Source organism: Barbatula barbatula (genome assembly GCF_947034865.1).
Source record: "Barbatula barbatula genome assembly, chromosome: 23".
NCBI classification, from domain to species: Eukaryota; Metazoa; Chordata; class Actinopteri; order Cypriniformes; family Nemacheilidae; genus Barbatula; species Barbatula barbatula.
Genome location: NC_136786.1, coordinates 17,863,089 through 17,880,385, shown reverse-complemented (window position 1 = coordinate 17,880,385; position 17,297 = coordinate 17,863,089). Strand labels below are relative to the sequence as shown.

Below are 17,297 nucleotides of genomic sequence, written 5' to 3'. Positions count from 1 at the left end.
ACCAGACCAGACAAGCACTTAGTCAAATCTAAAGCAATGAGGGCTTGTTTTTGATGTTTTCTGAATGACTAGTGGATTTTACAGCCCACATTGGCTTGTGTGGATTGGATCACGATTATCTCTACATCTGATCACGCTCTGAGGTTTACTCAAAGGTAAAACAGTGATAATCCACGTCTTGCTCAAACTGCTTTCCGCTAAGAAACTTTGAATTTAAGCCACCACACCCTCACCCAAAGTAAAGCTCGACGGAGAGGACTTCACTTTTAACAGTTTAGAGACGTTTACACTTTTTACTTTACAGTGTGTCTACACCAGACGTGACAGGACACAACACGACAACAATAGAATGCATTTGAACTGCTTTTGAATAATTGTAAAAAAATGTCCACACTGGATGCGGTCGCATAGCGCCCGTCGCGTCCAGTGTACACAGTGTTACATTTTCTTGTCTTTTTATTTGACATATATTTCATATATTGAATGAGATATGCATGTGTAATATATATTATTTTCGTAAATAAAAATATCTATTGATATCGATAACAATATTGATTGCCACTTAATTCTCATGAAGTGAGATAAATAAAATACTATGATTGCATATCACTTGTGATTCTGTTAAACTTTATACTTATATTTAAAGGTGTAAATTTGTACAAGTTAAACGTGTCGCATGCTATTGATATAAGCATTTAGGATATTGTACAGCATGCTATATTAAAAGTAATAGTTCTTTCAAAAATGAAAATGATCACGTAATTTACATGAAATATAAAACGAGATCATTAAACTTTTGGGGTAACCTATTCCTTTAATATAAGATTAGTGTTAGAAAGTTTGACATTATTGCATTGTTGCTGTGTATCAGTTCTCAATTTGCTTCAATGAACAACCTGGAATTGAATCTTCCGCTTAAAGCAACTTTGGAAATATCCAGGATCACTTTTGAAAGGTCCAAACTTGCAACCTTCTGGTTACCACCCTATTACTGCAAAAATGTCTTGTGGTTTTATTGGGCATTTTATAAATACTGAGTCATATCAGCAGGTTAGTAGGTTTAGTCGGTCTTCAGGATGTTTCATGTTCTCAGTTTACAGTTGGAGGAACCTCTAAATCATCAGGCATGTGATGGAGAAACGGGATACAAGTGGTCCTTCTGGGTCCTTACTTTCTAAGTGGCAGCAGACGCCTTCCCACATGTCTCGTGGCTTCTTGCCTGCACATTCTACAACCCTTGAGAAAATTCTGTCACTTCATAATCTTTCAATGAGTTACCAAAATAATGGCCCGGTTTCGCAGACAAGGCTTAAGGCTATTCCCAGACTAAAATGAATGTGTGACCTGTCTTAACTCAATATAACTTGTCCAGAAATATCTTCAAATATATCAGTGCCTTTTTTGTCGCGAGATGCACACCAGTAATGTATTCTAAGGCATTTTTATAAAAGCGACATAAATATCTTGATTCGACTAAGTCACAGGCCTGGCTTAAGCTAAGCCGTGTCTGTGAAACCGATGCTCAATATTTGAGCTATTTGTTAAAACATTAAGTTTATCAACCCATTAATGAGAACATCGAGCTTACTGTTATCTGGGAAATGTATAGAGAAAATGAAAGTACAAGGGATAACTTTTCCCAAAACAAAAGCTCTTTAATCTGTGTTTCAAGTTTCAGGTATTTCTCCTTCATTAAATGTTTGACTTCCTGTGATTGTTTTTATGGAATTGACGCTCATGGCTTATCTGAGGCTAATACGTATGTCAAATGTCTATGTTAAACAAAAGTATTGTTTCCTCATCTTCATAGCATTCATGGAAATATACATGAATATTGAAAAAGATGCAAAAAAATCATTTTTGACAAACACAGTGACAGCTGATAAATATTTTCTTCTGTGTACTGTTATTGTAGCAAAAACAGTACTTTACGATATTTAAAATACATAATAATAAATATATATATATATAAATACATTTATTATTCACAAACTGTTTTTTTACTGAGGCAAAAATAATATATCCGTGTCTATAGGTGCTATTTGTAAATCTAATGAAGACTAAATAAACCATTAATGATAACAAATTATTTGTACCTGTCTGAGATTTCAGTACATGTCTGTTTTTTTACACTTTGAATCTGTTATTAGTATTTTTTATTTTTCGCCCTTAATGCAAAATGGGCAGAAATTGGAAATCATCCAAACTTTCATTTTTTTAAACGCTAAAACATTACTCGCTTCATGGTTTACAAGAGATTCACTCAAGAATGCTGAGAAACAAATGGATCCATCTTCACATCTATGAAAACAAAAAATGCTTGCGATGACCTTCAGTCCAGAAGTTCAGCTCTGAAGCTTTCCTGGGGTGAAGCTGCGTTCCATTGGTGACAAACAGCTGCGGTGGTCCTTCCTGCAAGCCTTTTAAAAATAGTTTGTCTAGATCCTTACAGATAGTATTGTCCTTATTAGAGCAAAGCTTACATACACAAAACACACAGAACACCGTTGGGTCCATTAAACTAACACAAAACACATTGGTCTGAAATTGTTAAGTCACCAGGCATCGTTTTTATAGACATCTTTGTCATGAAAGCAGTATGTGTCTGTTTGCTTTTTAAAAGAGGAGATTAGCGGGGAACATAATGGAAAATGATTTGAGCTGGTGAGCTATGATGGGGGTCAGAGGGGCCTTAAAGAGCCGATTTTTTGTTTTAATCTCTTCAAGCCATTTGACAGAGTTGTCCAGACAGTATTAATATTTTTGATTATATCACACAACTGTAAAGTCTCTCTGCCACTCATTTTCAACCTTATTACTTTTCATTAAATAGTTTGTTGGTTAAGATAATCTGAGAGCATGTACAGCTATGGATGCCTTTGTGTACTAACAGTGGCAATGCATTTACTTGAACACAAACCTGACCATGGGCCTTCTCACTTTCCCTTTATACTAATGCACCTGTGACAACTAAAGAACAAGAGATGACAAACATGTTTCCTTTATGTTTAGTTTCTCAATAAATCCCTTTTTTTATTTGGGCCTATGAGAAATGTTTTTGGACACATACCCAAATCATAATCCACACCAACAAAAGACAGTAGTTTTTTAACCTTAAGTGTTGTGAAGTGTTCGTTTCTCTTGAGTCCGCTGGTTTTATTATGTTTAACTACAGCTGTCGTCGGTGTGTTTGTTTGGCAATGGCATCGGGTATGTGTTAAAATAGCGAATTGGAGACTGCATTCTGTCGATTGTGGCACTAAACATTACAACAAGATGATATTTAAACTCCCTGCGTTCAGTTTTCCCTTTGTTTTGCCTCCGGCTAATGCTGTGACGTAAGCGTGATGTTGTGCGTGAAAGGGTCTATAGCACGAGCGTACTATGCAGAAATTACGCTTTGCGCGCACATTATATGATGTTTCAAAGCAACAACATAAACAAACCTTACTTCCGTAAATAAAAAGATTATGTAGTATTTTGGGTAACCAGTAGAAGAGCTGTTACTTGGTTAAACTTAAATGCGACAAAGTTATACAACCCAAATTGTTTATTCAATCAAATTAAATACAATAAAATGCATCAAATTTAATACAGTTGTCATACAATAAAATTGTAATAGGCTATAAATGAATATGAATATCAATTTAATTAAATATAAATAGTTATAATATCCTCGAAGTACTCCTTCCAGAGGAAGTGTCTAGGGTGAGGGATGTCTGGGCATCTCTGCTTAGACTGCTGCCCCCGCGACCCGGCCCCGGATAAGCGGAAGAAAATGGATGGATGGACGGATGGATTGTTATATTATAAGCGATCAGACCGCAAGTTAACTTCGGGCCAGGCATCCGATGAAACAGCTAGCCAATTAATTAGCCATAATCCATATGAATTTGTGCGTACGATTACTAAACAAAATAATACTGAAGCCCTTTCTCACTGATGAGAAAGCTACACAGATCGTACAAATTCATACGAATTTACCATGTAAAAACATTAACTTGTAAAAGTAGATTTTTTTTGTTGTGAATTGTGTAGGCCTGTAGGGCCGGTTTCCCGAACAAGGATTTGTTTAAACCAGGACTAGGCCTTAGTTAAATTAGGATATTTAAGTTATGTTTAAAAACATACTTTACAAAAAACATCACTGGTGTGCATCTTAAGACAAAACAATCGCACTGATATATTTTAAGATATGCCAGTGTAAATTATTTTCGTTAAAGACACCTCTAACATTTCAGTTAGTCTGGGACTAGCCTTAAGCGCTGTCCGGGAAACTGCCCCATAATGTTTAAGCCAACCACACTTCAGGTCACATATTTTCATCTTTCTTGTCTCCACTGCTCACGCCTAAATCCTTCATGTCCAGCCTTTAACATTTTCTCACAGCTCTGCAGTGGTCCTCAAACTCTGTTTCCTGTAAGGGAGGCTCCGAGTCCCCCATTTCAGCCCTTGGGAACATCTGAGGAAATTACCTAAGCTTTGGTCTGTTTGGCAGCTAACTAAACCACTCAAACAAAGTCCTTACAAGTGCAGGTAAGAGATGACTCATACAGGTTTGTGTAGAGACAATCTTCACTAGGGTGTGAGGCATTTCCAGAATGTTTGTTGGCGAGAGAATAACTAATGTGTCAACCCTGAGCTTCTAATAAGGCATGGCATCATCGCTCTGCTCGCTGCTGTGTTACAGTACTGAGAAAGCAGGAGTCAGCGCCTCCTCAGGGCGGTAGCGCTTGTGAGATTGAGGTGGTATGTGAATGTGTAGGAGTATGATTGTGTAAACAGAGCGGCGTTAACGCAATTGTAAATCACTTCAGATAATGGTAGTGCGTTAAAATGAGATAGCAGTTCATATTCAGAGATATTTTTCCCACGCTCTGAGATATGGAAAAAGAGAGAATTTTCTTTTTTTTTATTGTGTATGAGTTTTGGGGGTTTATGTGATGTGTGTTTTTATGTGTGTATGTGTGGTGTGTGAATGCATTGATTTATTCACCCAAAAAAGACAATTATGTCACCCTTGTGTCATTCTGAACCCATGTGACCTTGCGGAACGCACTTTTGTTGAATCATTTTTAATCTTTATATGACTTTGTTTAACAAATCTCCCTTTAGACAAAATGTTAAATGTTCTCTCATTTGTACGTTGCTTTTGATAAAAGTGTCTGCTGAAGATCTACATACAGCCACTTTAAATTTAGTTAGGAAATACTCTTTGGGCTAATGCAACACTAGTCAAAACGAGTGAATGAATGACAAAAACGTACATTTGAAAATTCTCCTTCAAGCATTGATCATATCATTATGCCCACATTCTTTGTGATTGCTTCACCATCTCTTAATGTTTCACACTACTGAATGTTATTTCCATGAGGATTATGACAGAACACAAGGGATGGGCTGGACATGACACCTCTCCATAGTCCCTTATCGTGAGATCCATCTTTCCAAAGCGCACAGGTGTGCCTTTACCTTGCGATCACTAGATTAAGCAAATGTCACATGAACGATAAAACAAATAAACCAGGATGTTTGGAAATACGTCCAGGTAATAATTGACTCATGGCATTCCTAGAACAGCAATAAAAGTCTGGTTTTAAATGCAATCTAGAAATGGTTAGACAAGGAACTGGGTCAGACCTCAGTCCTTCCTCGATCTGCTAAAATTGTTTATTCTTTTTGAGTGTCTGTTAGCACTGCTCTCATTGCTCTGCATACGCCCTTTGGTGCTTTGCTTCTTGGCTTTGGTTCTAGTTTCAATAGCAGCTTTGTGCAGATAGAATGACATCAACCTGTAATAGTACTCATGGCAGTATCTGCATTTCAAATTTCTGCCGATAAAATATATTATACCTGATTTGAAACTTTTACCATTTCCATCACAAAAAACAATTCAGACTTTACACTGTAAAAAGGATTTGTTGGTTCAACATAAAGAAGTTCAGTCTAAAATGTTGTTTATTCAAGTATAATAGAAAGAATAATATTAGAAATAATATTAGTTAAGGTAAACCTAATAAATATCAGTAGAGGTAACACGTTTTCTTTAAATCCATCATACTATGTTTAGCGTAATCTTTTATGTATTCAAGTAAAATATGACACCAGGGCTGCTTGACACACTTTATAAGCGTTTCTGAAGAAACCCTATGCTTCTGACTTCCACACCGGCACTGCCTCGTTCGCCACGGCCGGTACTCACAGATCCGGAAACCAGCTTGATCTCATCTACACCCATAACTGCACCACAGATAACATCAACACCTCCCTGCTCCCCGGCACTTTTCCATCCACATTCAAACAGGCCAAGGTCACGCCCAAGAAACCCACATTTGACCCCTCTACTAGCGACAGTTCTAGACCTGTCACGATCTCCTCCCATTTATTGCAAAACACTTGAAAGGGTAGTTTTCAACCAGGTCTCCTATCCCAGAACCAACTACTGGATGACAAGCAGTCTGGCTTCAAAACAACCCCCTCCGCTGAGACTGCACTGCTATCGGTCACAGAAGCACTGCGGTCAGCCGAGGCGGAATCTCAGTCCTATAGCAGTCCTACAAGTAGTCCTACAAGCAGGATCCTATAGAATAGTCATAAATATTATATAGAGGTGAGACGCGTACTTTTATGACTTAAGATCATTGGAGCACATGGAACAAACTCTTGGGTGATTGGTGGAGGATGATATATGTTCAGGAACATCAAAGAAGCTTTCGGGAACATCAAAGAATAATGACCCTCTATTTAGGTCCAAAGGTTTATGTTGAGGAATTTTAACAGACGAATATCATTTGCCGTTTGCCCCCTTGTGGAACATTTAAGAATTTGTAAACTTGTACAAGGGTCCCGTGAATGACCCGTTTTAAGTCTTGTCTGGCAATGATGCTTGGAATGTTTCGATAACACACCAGATAAATAAACCCGCCGATGATTGAACTGAAAACTTAATCCACATATAGACGGTGTTATTGTTAATTTAGCAGCAAATGGATGCAGACATAGGCCTACTTCTGGATTGATTTGCTGTTGATAGCTGTTCGGTGCTCAGTTTCATGTCTGCCAGTTTACTAGAACTCAAATTGGTCATGAGTTTACATTACTGGAGTCAAAACAACCACAGACCATTTCCTTGAGACGACAAGCACAGAATCATGAGAACTTCCTTTACAACATTTATTTCAGATTGTTTATTTTTTTTATGATTTCAGGAAATTCCTTTCTCAGACTGTAGTCCTTTACATCATGTGTACAGCTGCATAACTGCATCTTAAATTAAGTTAGACGTTGTGGTTTTTGCATTAGGCCTTTTACGTCTTATACATGTTTTGAATTATTATTTGATTCTGCAATGTTGAATAACCTAGACTGGCAAAATGTTGATCAGTAACTCGGTTTTTCAATTTTGTAGTCATGTTACAAAATAAACAAATCAAAATTTTTCAATAACATTTTATTTTATTAAATTTGTATTGAATGAACATAATTTCTCAAAACAATAAAAGTTTGCAATAAACTGTTACCAGATAAACGTATGCACAATAACACTAGTAATTGTATTATTAATACAACATTAAAAGATACATAATAATTACAATAGTTCAGAAACACTTCATAATAAACACTTCAATAATAAAGTTATAAATTGCGATAAACGGAAATGCCACAAAACAAACCTCCCAGTATCCTCCGCCACTAGAGGCGCTGTTTCCAAACCCCGTTTAAAAAATGTCACATCGTGAAGTTGGTCCTTCGTGAGTTTCCGTAGTAACTGTTGTCATTCCACTCTCAGAACTACAAGTTTTATTCATGTTTTAGTTTATAATCGACTTTAAACTACACGTCTGCGATACTTTCTTAATCGACATGTCGTTAGGTTTATTATAAGACTCTTATTTTATTCGTTTACAAGTTTTGATACCGATGGGATTATTATGTGGAGCGCTGTGCGGGGTTATCTTGACATTAGCATCAGTGTTTATTTTGCGAATATTTGTGACATTACGAGATGGATCTAAACATAAACCGGGAAAGAAAGGGTCTGTGTCGGTTCTGGTGGTGGCAGGATCAGGTAAGATCAACCTGTCATGTCAAATAGTCAGAAAGGTGTTTTATTCATTATTATTAGTCCAAATACAATGCAACTGCTATCGCATTACCTTACACTGCCATACAGGTTCTTTCTATTCGTGTAAAATGTCATGTATCTGTATGTTTTATCATATATTATACAGGTTATGTATTCGCAGTTTATATACAATTCTAACAGTGTATGAATGGGACATATTATTCTGATAATTGAAAAAAGAAAGAGACTGAAAGATGTTTAACAACTTCCCATTATTGCTTTTATTATTGTAGTAAAAGGAATAATTATAATATTATGAAATGTATTAAGATACCATCATGAACCATTCGTTTTGTAGCATGTTCTGGGTATTCCAACAAGATTTAATGTTGTACAATTGGTTCCCATCTTCCAGATAACATCCCACCAATCCATCACATACCAGTAGAGTCCATCATAGTTTCCATTAAATCTACTACAATTCCCATTATAATAATAATAATAATATATAAGCAGTTTTAACTTTTATTATTATTTATTTGACATTAAACATGTCTTTGCTCTCTCTTTTAGGAGGTCACACGACTGAAATCATTCATTTGATGGGTGCTTTATCTCCGTTTTATAAACCTCGACACTATGTCCTCGCCGACACGGATAAAATGAGTGAAGAGAAGATCCGAGCATTTGAAGCAGAGAGGGAAAAAACATCTTCAGCAACACAGGTGATCCACCTCTGCTGTTCATCAGTTGGAATGTCTTACATTGACCAGCAGATGGCAGTAGATCGTTTCTAGTCTGATTTTCTTATGGATTAGATGTCAAAATGGCATGGTACATACAAATGCTATCATCGCAAAACGTGCACCAGCGGCGCAGAGGTTGTGGGTTCGAGCCTAGAGAACACACACTGATATCAATGTACGTCTTTAATGTTGCTTTGAATAAAAGCATCTGCCAAATGCATGTAAATGACTTCTTTGGGCTCTTTAGGTACAAGCCCTATCACACATCCCAGAAAAACTTTCTGTTTTAATAAAAAACGCATAAAAAAGAAAATGATGCTTGTTAAAATGTTTTATAGGGTATTTAACCCACATCATTAACTGTTAGACCACCACTGCTTTAGGTTAATCATGTTCTCTAATTCAGTTAGCTCTGTAATCTTCTGCTTCATAGTATTGCTATTAAAACCGCTGTGGCATTGGCCATTTTCCCCCTCTTACAGTTCTCTCTTCACCGGATTCCTCGCAGTCGGGAGGTGCGTCAGTCATGGTGTTCCTCTGTTCTGACTTCCCTGAGCGCTCTGGTGTCGTCCGTTCCGTTGGTCTTCAAACTGCAGCCGGATGTGGTATGTCGTCTTTCTTTCCTCTCGTTCGTCCCCCATCACGTCCTCATTAAGTATTAATTTCCTCTGTTCTGCGGGACATCTGTGTATCGCCTGCAGTAATGGAACATTGATGGCGTATTTATGAGTGCCTAGAAGGCCAGATCTTTTTTTATTAATGTTTAAATAGAACTGTGGGTAGCAAAATTCCTCTTATCTTGACTCTCAAAGAAAAGTTGACTTGCTGTAGTCTGTGAATGTGTAGAACCTGCGGTGCTTTCTGTTGGTACGGGTTCGGTTCACACCGCATTTGAGTGTACTGAAAATGTGTGACAGAAATCTACATGTTCATTGTCATGTTAACCGCATTATGCATAGTTTAAACTCGCCTGAAACCAGCTTATCAGCAGCGGCAGCTTTGCTGTGACTCGACATTCCAGACAGCAGCTCTGGAAATGTTTTAGCAGGTGATAGTGGACATTTATCCTTCAGCAGATGATAAGACTATAGCTGGGTAAACAAATGCAAATCCTGCTGTTGCTCTGCTTGTCTTCAGCCATACAAAAAGTAAAAGAGAGATAGAGACCTGGAATCAACTAGAACAAGGAGGGTGGGGGTTGCATGAGTAAAAAAAGAGTAATGGACAGCGTTTAAACCCTGAGCGGTAATCCAGGGCCTCTCTCTCTCTTCTCCTGTGGTTGTGTAATGAAGGGTTTCGAGAGGACCAGCGTAGGGGTCTTGTTCTCAGGATGTGGCAAGACCTTACTGGCTCCTCAGCCCGGCTGCTTGACTCCGACTCCTTTCACACATCCCTGTGGGGCTGGGCCTTGTAGCATCGGTTTTCTGAGTTGCCGTGGTGACCTGACCAGAGGAGGCGGAGCATGAGTAAGCAGATCGTGTTGCAAGGTCGAGGTCTGTTCTGTTACGGGTGGTTGGGCTACCGGTCTGATAATCTGTAATTAACGCCTTCTTTCTTTACTCTGACATCATGTTCCACTTTTCCCGTCAGTCTGGTGTTTGCAGGGGGGTAGGGTTGATTTTTGGACGCTCAAAGAACCAGTGTTACTTTATTGATTTCTAGCTGATGTTATAAGAATGATGACAAAGTTTATTATTGGCCAACACATGACGAAATGTCATTTTATATGTTGCGTAAGGATTTTTTTTCTTTCCATCAAAAAAAATGTGGATAACATTTTTATTAAATTTCTATTTAACAATTCCTATATTATTTATATCATTTTTTTATGATTTATAAATAAATATTCTCAGTACTGTTATACAGCCATTTTTACTGTAATGTTTTTCTTCAAATTTGCATAATTACAGGCCAAAAAGTACCAGCATGATGCGTTTTTCGTTGTTGTTAAGCATTACAGTCATTTCTTATTTTAGTCTTTAGATAAAATAGATATAGTATATTTATAATTGAATGTCCATTTATATATTTTGAGATTTGTGATATGGATAAACTTCTCAACAACTTTTGTCTGAAGATTAGTTAGCTGAAGAGTATTCCATAACCACAATCATCTTTATATAAAGCATTGTTTAAGTTAAGTTATTTATTTGCATTGTGAGATTCAGTATAGGTTCCAGGTGTCCTTTGATTCACTGTTGGTCTGTGACAGCAGGATTTCCTTTTAAGTTGAGCAGACAATGTCTAAGATCTTCTTTACGGGGTCCGGTACCCCCATTGTGTGGCGCGGCAAGGGGCCGTCCTGACTTAAAACTCAGCTGTTTGTTTTAACCAAACTTGTCGGTGAGAGGCTAGGGGCCGCCCGTCCGCATACCAGGGCGGAACGGGGGAAATGGGGGGTCAGGTCTGGAAACCAGAGGTGAAGAAGGGGGAGGATTCAATTCTCCTGTAGCCATAAATGGAAATAAGTGCGTCATGGGTACTCACAAGCTCCAGATGTGTCAGCGCAAGCCAAGAGTCTAACGCCGTTACTCGCTTTCGACATGATTCTGCACACTGTGCCTATGGGCAATGTGGAGAGGTTTGGAAAGAATACTACCGTCTGCTATTTATGACGTGCATTACTGTCTAGACTAGACTACTAGGGTTATTCATGTGTAGCTGTACTATAGGAAAATAAATAAACTTGAGTAAGTTTTTTTGTAAAAAATGGCCATTTAGGTATAGAATAATACAGAAGAGACACGTAAACTGTTCTTTTCTCGTTCACAATGAGCAACTGGTCATCTAGCCCAAAAACGTAAATATGGCGCCCTCTTCAAAGCGTGTGGGATCAGGATCACAAAACAGAAAAAAGGAATCTCTAACTATTTTATGAGGTGAATTTGTCATGTGAATCGTACAAAAACGTACGATTATTATGAAAAAGTAATACTGAAGCTCCTTCCCTAACCCCACCCCCAAACCTAACCATCATTGGCGGTTTTAAAACTCATACAAATTAGCGACCTCGTAAAATAGTAACGAATTGCTGTGAGATATAATTATAATTACAAATTGTACACAGAACTGCTGATCTCACTCAGAGACAAAGATACAAATTGTGACGCAAATCCAAAAAGAGAAGAAAAAGGCAAAACTATTTAAAGAATTCACTTCGTCTGTCAGAGTGGAAAAAACGGGGTGAGGCTTTTTGAAGAAGGGGGGTTCGTGTGATTTACAATAACAAATAAGGGGGCCTAAGTGTTGTGCGGTGGACGTCCCCTCGCATTCCACAGCTTCTCCTCCCTGTTCACTCCAAATCTTTGGGTCGGTTTTGTTTTGCTATGCACCCCAGAGCGTTAGCTCCATATGTTTTATCTTAACCTTATTTGGAAATTGTTAGGGAGTGCAGGAGACGGAGATGCCGATATTTCATTAGTTTTTCTTCATGCTTTGATGGGAGTTATTGATGGATTATGAAAGACATCAGCTTGCCGTTTAGAGAAAGATTGCTGATATGGGGCAGTTTTTAGCATTAGAAAAACTCATAGACTTTAAAATAACTTTTAAGCATATCATTTAAACTAAACAGTTAAGTTGTTATGATAACTTAGCTGAGCTATTAAGTTATAGTGTGAAATGGATTGTACCCAAAATAAAAATTCTGTCATCCTTTTTTCTTCCTATTCAAAACCTGTTTATGACTCTTTCTTTTGTGGAACACAAAAGAAGATATTTTGAGAAATGTCTAAGTTTTGTGTCCATACAATTGAAGTCAATGGGATCCAATGTTGTTATGTTACCAATGTTCTGCTAAATATCTTCATTTGTGTTCTGCAGAAGAAAGAAAGTCACAAAAGTGTAGAATGACATGAGGGTGAGTAAAAAATGAGAGAATGTTCATTTTTGGTGAACTATCCCTTTAAGTTCACATACTTTTTCTGTATTAGTTTGATATTTATAGTCATTAATCGCAAAAGCCACTGTTAGATATCACATCTATTTTTAGTTTCTTTTATTCGGTTTAAGAAGTTAACTTGAAGAAAGTACAGACAATTTTGACTCTGTTATTCTTTAACAAAGCTCAGGATGAACCTGCGTGTCATTTATGGACCCGACATCTGGTCTTTTCTGACTCATGTCAAGGAACGGAAGTTACGAAACCTGGCAACAGTTTAATTTCACCTGAAGCTGCTTTGTGTCCTAATATATGTGCTTACCTTCATGACTCTCTCAGGTGTCCTTACATGTCTCTGACACAAAGATGACTGACAATGATGTCCTCGCTGGAATAACTGTTTACCCTTAAAAGACCTTTGTATTGCCATACTGGTTTCAGATAAACAGAGGTTAAACAAGCCTTGTTACATTGGATAATATGATTCATATCGAAGCCCTGTGTTTATCTGCTGCAATGAAAAGGTCCAGTGAACCCGTGGTTCTGGATTTTGATGCAGTCTATAAAGCCATTGCAGGGGATGTACAACAGTGTTTCATGCATTGGGACTTCTTTACAATGTTAAATGTGTTGTCTTCTCATGCTTAACATGGTAAACTTTTCAACGAGTTGGACGTATGCTCGATACACTCCCTCAGCGTTCGTATAGGTTTCGGAAATGTTTTGAAGACCATGAAAATCGGTTTCGTAACAACTTTTCTTAGTTTCTTATTCTCTGAAAAGCACGGCAAGGTGAAATAAATAGCTTGTTACTCTTGTGATAGTGAGGGAAGTTGTGTGTTTGTTTGCTCACTGCATTTGGGTGATGAATGTTATATAAACTGTGGATATAACGCTGGATTTGGAGATGGTTTGAATCTGATAGATGGAGCGGTCCCTGCGCTAAAAGATGCCGGACATGAACCGCAAACGGTTAGTAATACTGAGTCATATGTCTGTGTTTTGTTGGCAATGGGTGAGCACGTGCTTCAGTTCCCCCCCACACGCGTCGGTAATAATTGTACAGCTGTATCTGTCTTTTGTCAATTTGATCAAACTAAAGACTCTACGGATATTTGAAGGGTGCAATACAATTCTGTAAGTACTCAAGATTAACATGAGCTATGCAGAAACTGTCTTTGTTATGGCCACTTCTCTTTTCAGCTGGAGATGTTTCATCTTTTAATCGAAGTATTGTTTGATGTTTGAATATCGCATGCATTAGGCATAGAAGAAATGTTGGGTTTTATTTTACATATTTATTTACTTGCAACTTTATGATTTTAAAAGCATCAAAAGCAATATTTCTCAGTTTCTCCGTCTCGTGATTTATCTCTTGTTGACGGTTCACATAATGCCCGTTTCAATTGGCACCATTCTGATGACAGACGTAAATAGCAGTCTGACAGCTGGCCTTGTGACCATGGCAAATGCTGTTCAGACTCTGTACACAATCCAGCAGCCCTTTATAGCTGAATTCAGCATCTCTCGGTTGGGTGACATTACTTTCGTTTCCCGAAATGAACTGGCTGGTGTGTGTGAAATGTCAACACAGCCGAGACGGATCACCCACCTGGCCGGCCCCTCTTCATCGCTCATCCATCTTCAGATGCAAGATGGGAAGTATTCTGGCATGTTTGGAAACTGGCAGAATATTTAAGGAGGTTGCACGCTCGAGAAAGCTGAGACGAGGCATGTGACAGATAGAAATAAGTTCATTTTGTGGATGTGGAAAGTGAGGGGTCCGTTTCACGAGGAATATACCAAACTGGAACCGCCGATTCCCATTGGTTGACGGATACGTCTAGTTTGGTTGCTCCCAACCCTTTTCCACATTTCAAGTATCTCTCAAATCACACCTAATTTAGCTCACAATTGTGGACCCTCAAAGTGGAATGAGGAGAAACAGCTCAGCTCATATCACTTTCAGCTCCAAGTCAGAGGCTGGATTTTTCCATCATTAATGTGTCTGAGCCATCGGCGCGAGATGATTTCTCCAGAACCTATGGCTCGTGTCCACCGAGGTCTCACCGCCTTCCTGTGCTGCTCCTTGTGTCTCCAGTTCTGAACCAGAAAGCTCATATTTCCAACTTGGAGAGCTCAATACTGTGCAGGCGTCTTTCCTCTCTTGTGTCCTAGATTTTTGTAGACGTTTATCACTTTATACACTTATAAATGTAGATTATAGTTTGTAATGTGTACTCTGATCACATCCTTTTTTGTGTGTTTGTGTTTTTAGGTACTGTGTAACGGACCAGGGACGTGTGTCCCGCTGTGTGCCGCTGGCCTCCTCCTGGGTGTCCTGGGCATGAAAAGGGTTTTGATCGTCTATGTGGAGAGCATCTGCCGGGTGGAGACGCTATCCCTGTCTGGAAAGATTCTCTATTACTTTGCTGACTATTTCTTTGTGCAGTGGGTTCCATTGAAGGACAAATACCCAAAAGCTGTATTCTTGGGGAGATTGGTGTGAGGAGAACTCCAACTCTGTATCGTCCTCAATTGTTTGAGAATTACATGTTTTTATTGTTTTTCTTTACAGTGCAGCGTTTCATTCCTATGCAGTTACAGAAGTGCTGAGTAAACAGCTTGGTTAGATCTCAGAGATGTCTGTTTTTTCAGTCAGACTGAGATCTTAAGTCCAGAGGTTGAGCAGATGTGCTTATCCGACCTGTTCTACCTTGTACACCCAGTTTGAAAATTCACTGAGTAAATTTCTTCCTTGTTGTTCCGAGTTACACATGCATTGTCCTCATTCTTTTGTTTGTGAGGAAGAAATTATATAGTTATTTTCTCTCTCAAGAACAAATACAGTATAAAATGCACGAGGGTATTTATAGCATTAAAGGGATAGTTGACCAACATTTAAAAGTCTGTATGTGACACTTTTTTCTGTGAAACAGAAAATGTGATATTTTGATATTTGTCTCACAATGGAGGTCAATGGAAGAGGGTGTTGTTTGCTAACAGCCGTTCTTCAAAATATCTATGACTTTCTTCTGTGTTTAGTAAAGGAAAGACATAGAAGATTGAAATGATACGCAGGTGAATAAATGATTCAATCATTTTTGTTTTCGGGCAAACTTTCTTTATAACATTCAGAGTACATTTCTGGATAATATTAAATCTTACCGGACATATTTTTGGCCTAGAAGCAATAAAAGCTCTCAGCCAAATGTTTACATTAGCATGTTCTTTGTCAGTGGCTTTGTGCAAAATACACCACTCACCACAGAATTCTAATGCACTTCATTGTTGAACTCTTCCGGTGTTGACATGTGGTTTTAGAGGAAACCGTGTGAATGAAAGACTAACAGCAGGTCTCAGCTGTGTTGTATATGAATCAAACATGCTTTTTAGATACTCTCTTGTAATTCCTGTTTGCACAAATAATGAGATGGCAGAACTTTTAAACCTGAAGCCTTTGTCTGTCAGGACAAGTCGATGCAGGTTGAGATCTTGCTTAGCATTAAGTTTGCTCTTAACATTGACGTACCTGAACAGCTGTGAGCGAAGGATCATGTCTGTTAAGTGTATGATGTCAGTGTAACATAACATACGAGCATCGTGAACATATGAACTGTTTGGTTCCAAAATTAGATAACAGAAAGAAATCTAAAATCATGATTTTTTTTATGTTATGTTTTTATTGTGTTAGTTAGCTGTATTTTTTACTTCATGTCTTAAATCAACACTAACCGACTAAAGTTTGATTCATATTAATTGGAATGCACAATAAATATATTTTTTGAATGATCTACATTTACATTTAGGCATTTGGCAGACGCTTTTATCCGCTTTTAAAGCGACGTATATTGCATTATCCTATACATTTTACATCTCATATTGGAACCAAGCTCTTCATTTAAAGCCAACACGTATACTGAAGACGTGAATGTTAAAAATATCATAGTCCATAGTAAATACTTTCCACCGTAAGGAATTTTCATTTGATTGTTGCATGATAATTTGGTTTCTGTTAGAAATGTTCTATCTCATGAATCTCATGTCGAGGTTTCGGAAACATCTCATGGCAAATATTTGTTATTGGAGATGTTCGCTAAAATGATCAACATTCTCATGTACCCAGTTTCCTTGTTTGCACATGTTGAGTGACAGGGTGACCAAGACCGAGACGTTTCATTCAAACCACCTTGCACCTTGTTGTTTTATTTTGTCCATGCCATCATACCGTTGCAAGGCAACCTATGATATAAAAAATAACAAAGGTATGGATTGTGTTTGAAGGATGAAAGGGTCATTGCACAAACAGAAATCGGATCCACTTGTCTATGAAGTAGGTCACCTGTAGTTTTATCTGATCTTTTTTGATCCGTTCTTCTGGAATGAATATTCCAACCCTATCAGTGATTTTATTGTACTATGATATTTTCTTTAAAAAAAGATATTACAATATAAACGAAGAGTTTGCTTCCACAAGTTGACTCAAAAGCATGTTTTTTTACTGTGCATTCCATTTAAAATCAATCGGACTGTTGGTTTGTCGGTTTCGATTTAAGCCATAATAACTCAATAAATACAGCTTAATAACACAATATAACACAACAAG

The 17,297-nt window shown here is 37.9% G+C and overlaps 1 protein-coding gene across 1 annotated transcript; it reads left to right on the top strand.

Moving 5' to 3' along the window:
- Positions 1-7,730: 7,730 nt before the first annotated feature.
- Positions 7,731-17,163, top strand: alg14 (ALG14 UDP-N-acetylglucosaminyltransferase subunit). The gene is made up of 4 exons (XM_079447576.1): positions 7,731-8,068; positions 8,639-8,790; positions 9,294-9,416; positions 14,970-17,163. The coding sequence occupies exons 1-4, from the start codon at positions 7,921-7,923 to the stop codon at positions 15,198-15,200; spliced, it is 654 nt and encodes a 217-aa protein (XP_079303702.1). The 5' UTR covers positions 7,731-7,920; the 3' UTR covers positions 15,201-17,163.
- Positions 17,164-17,297: the final 134 nt, after the last annotated feature.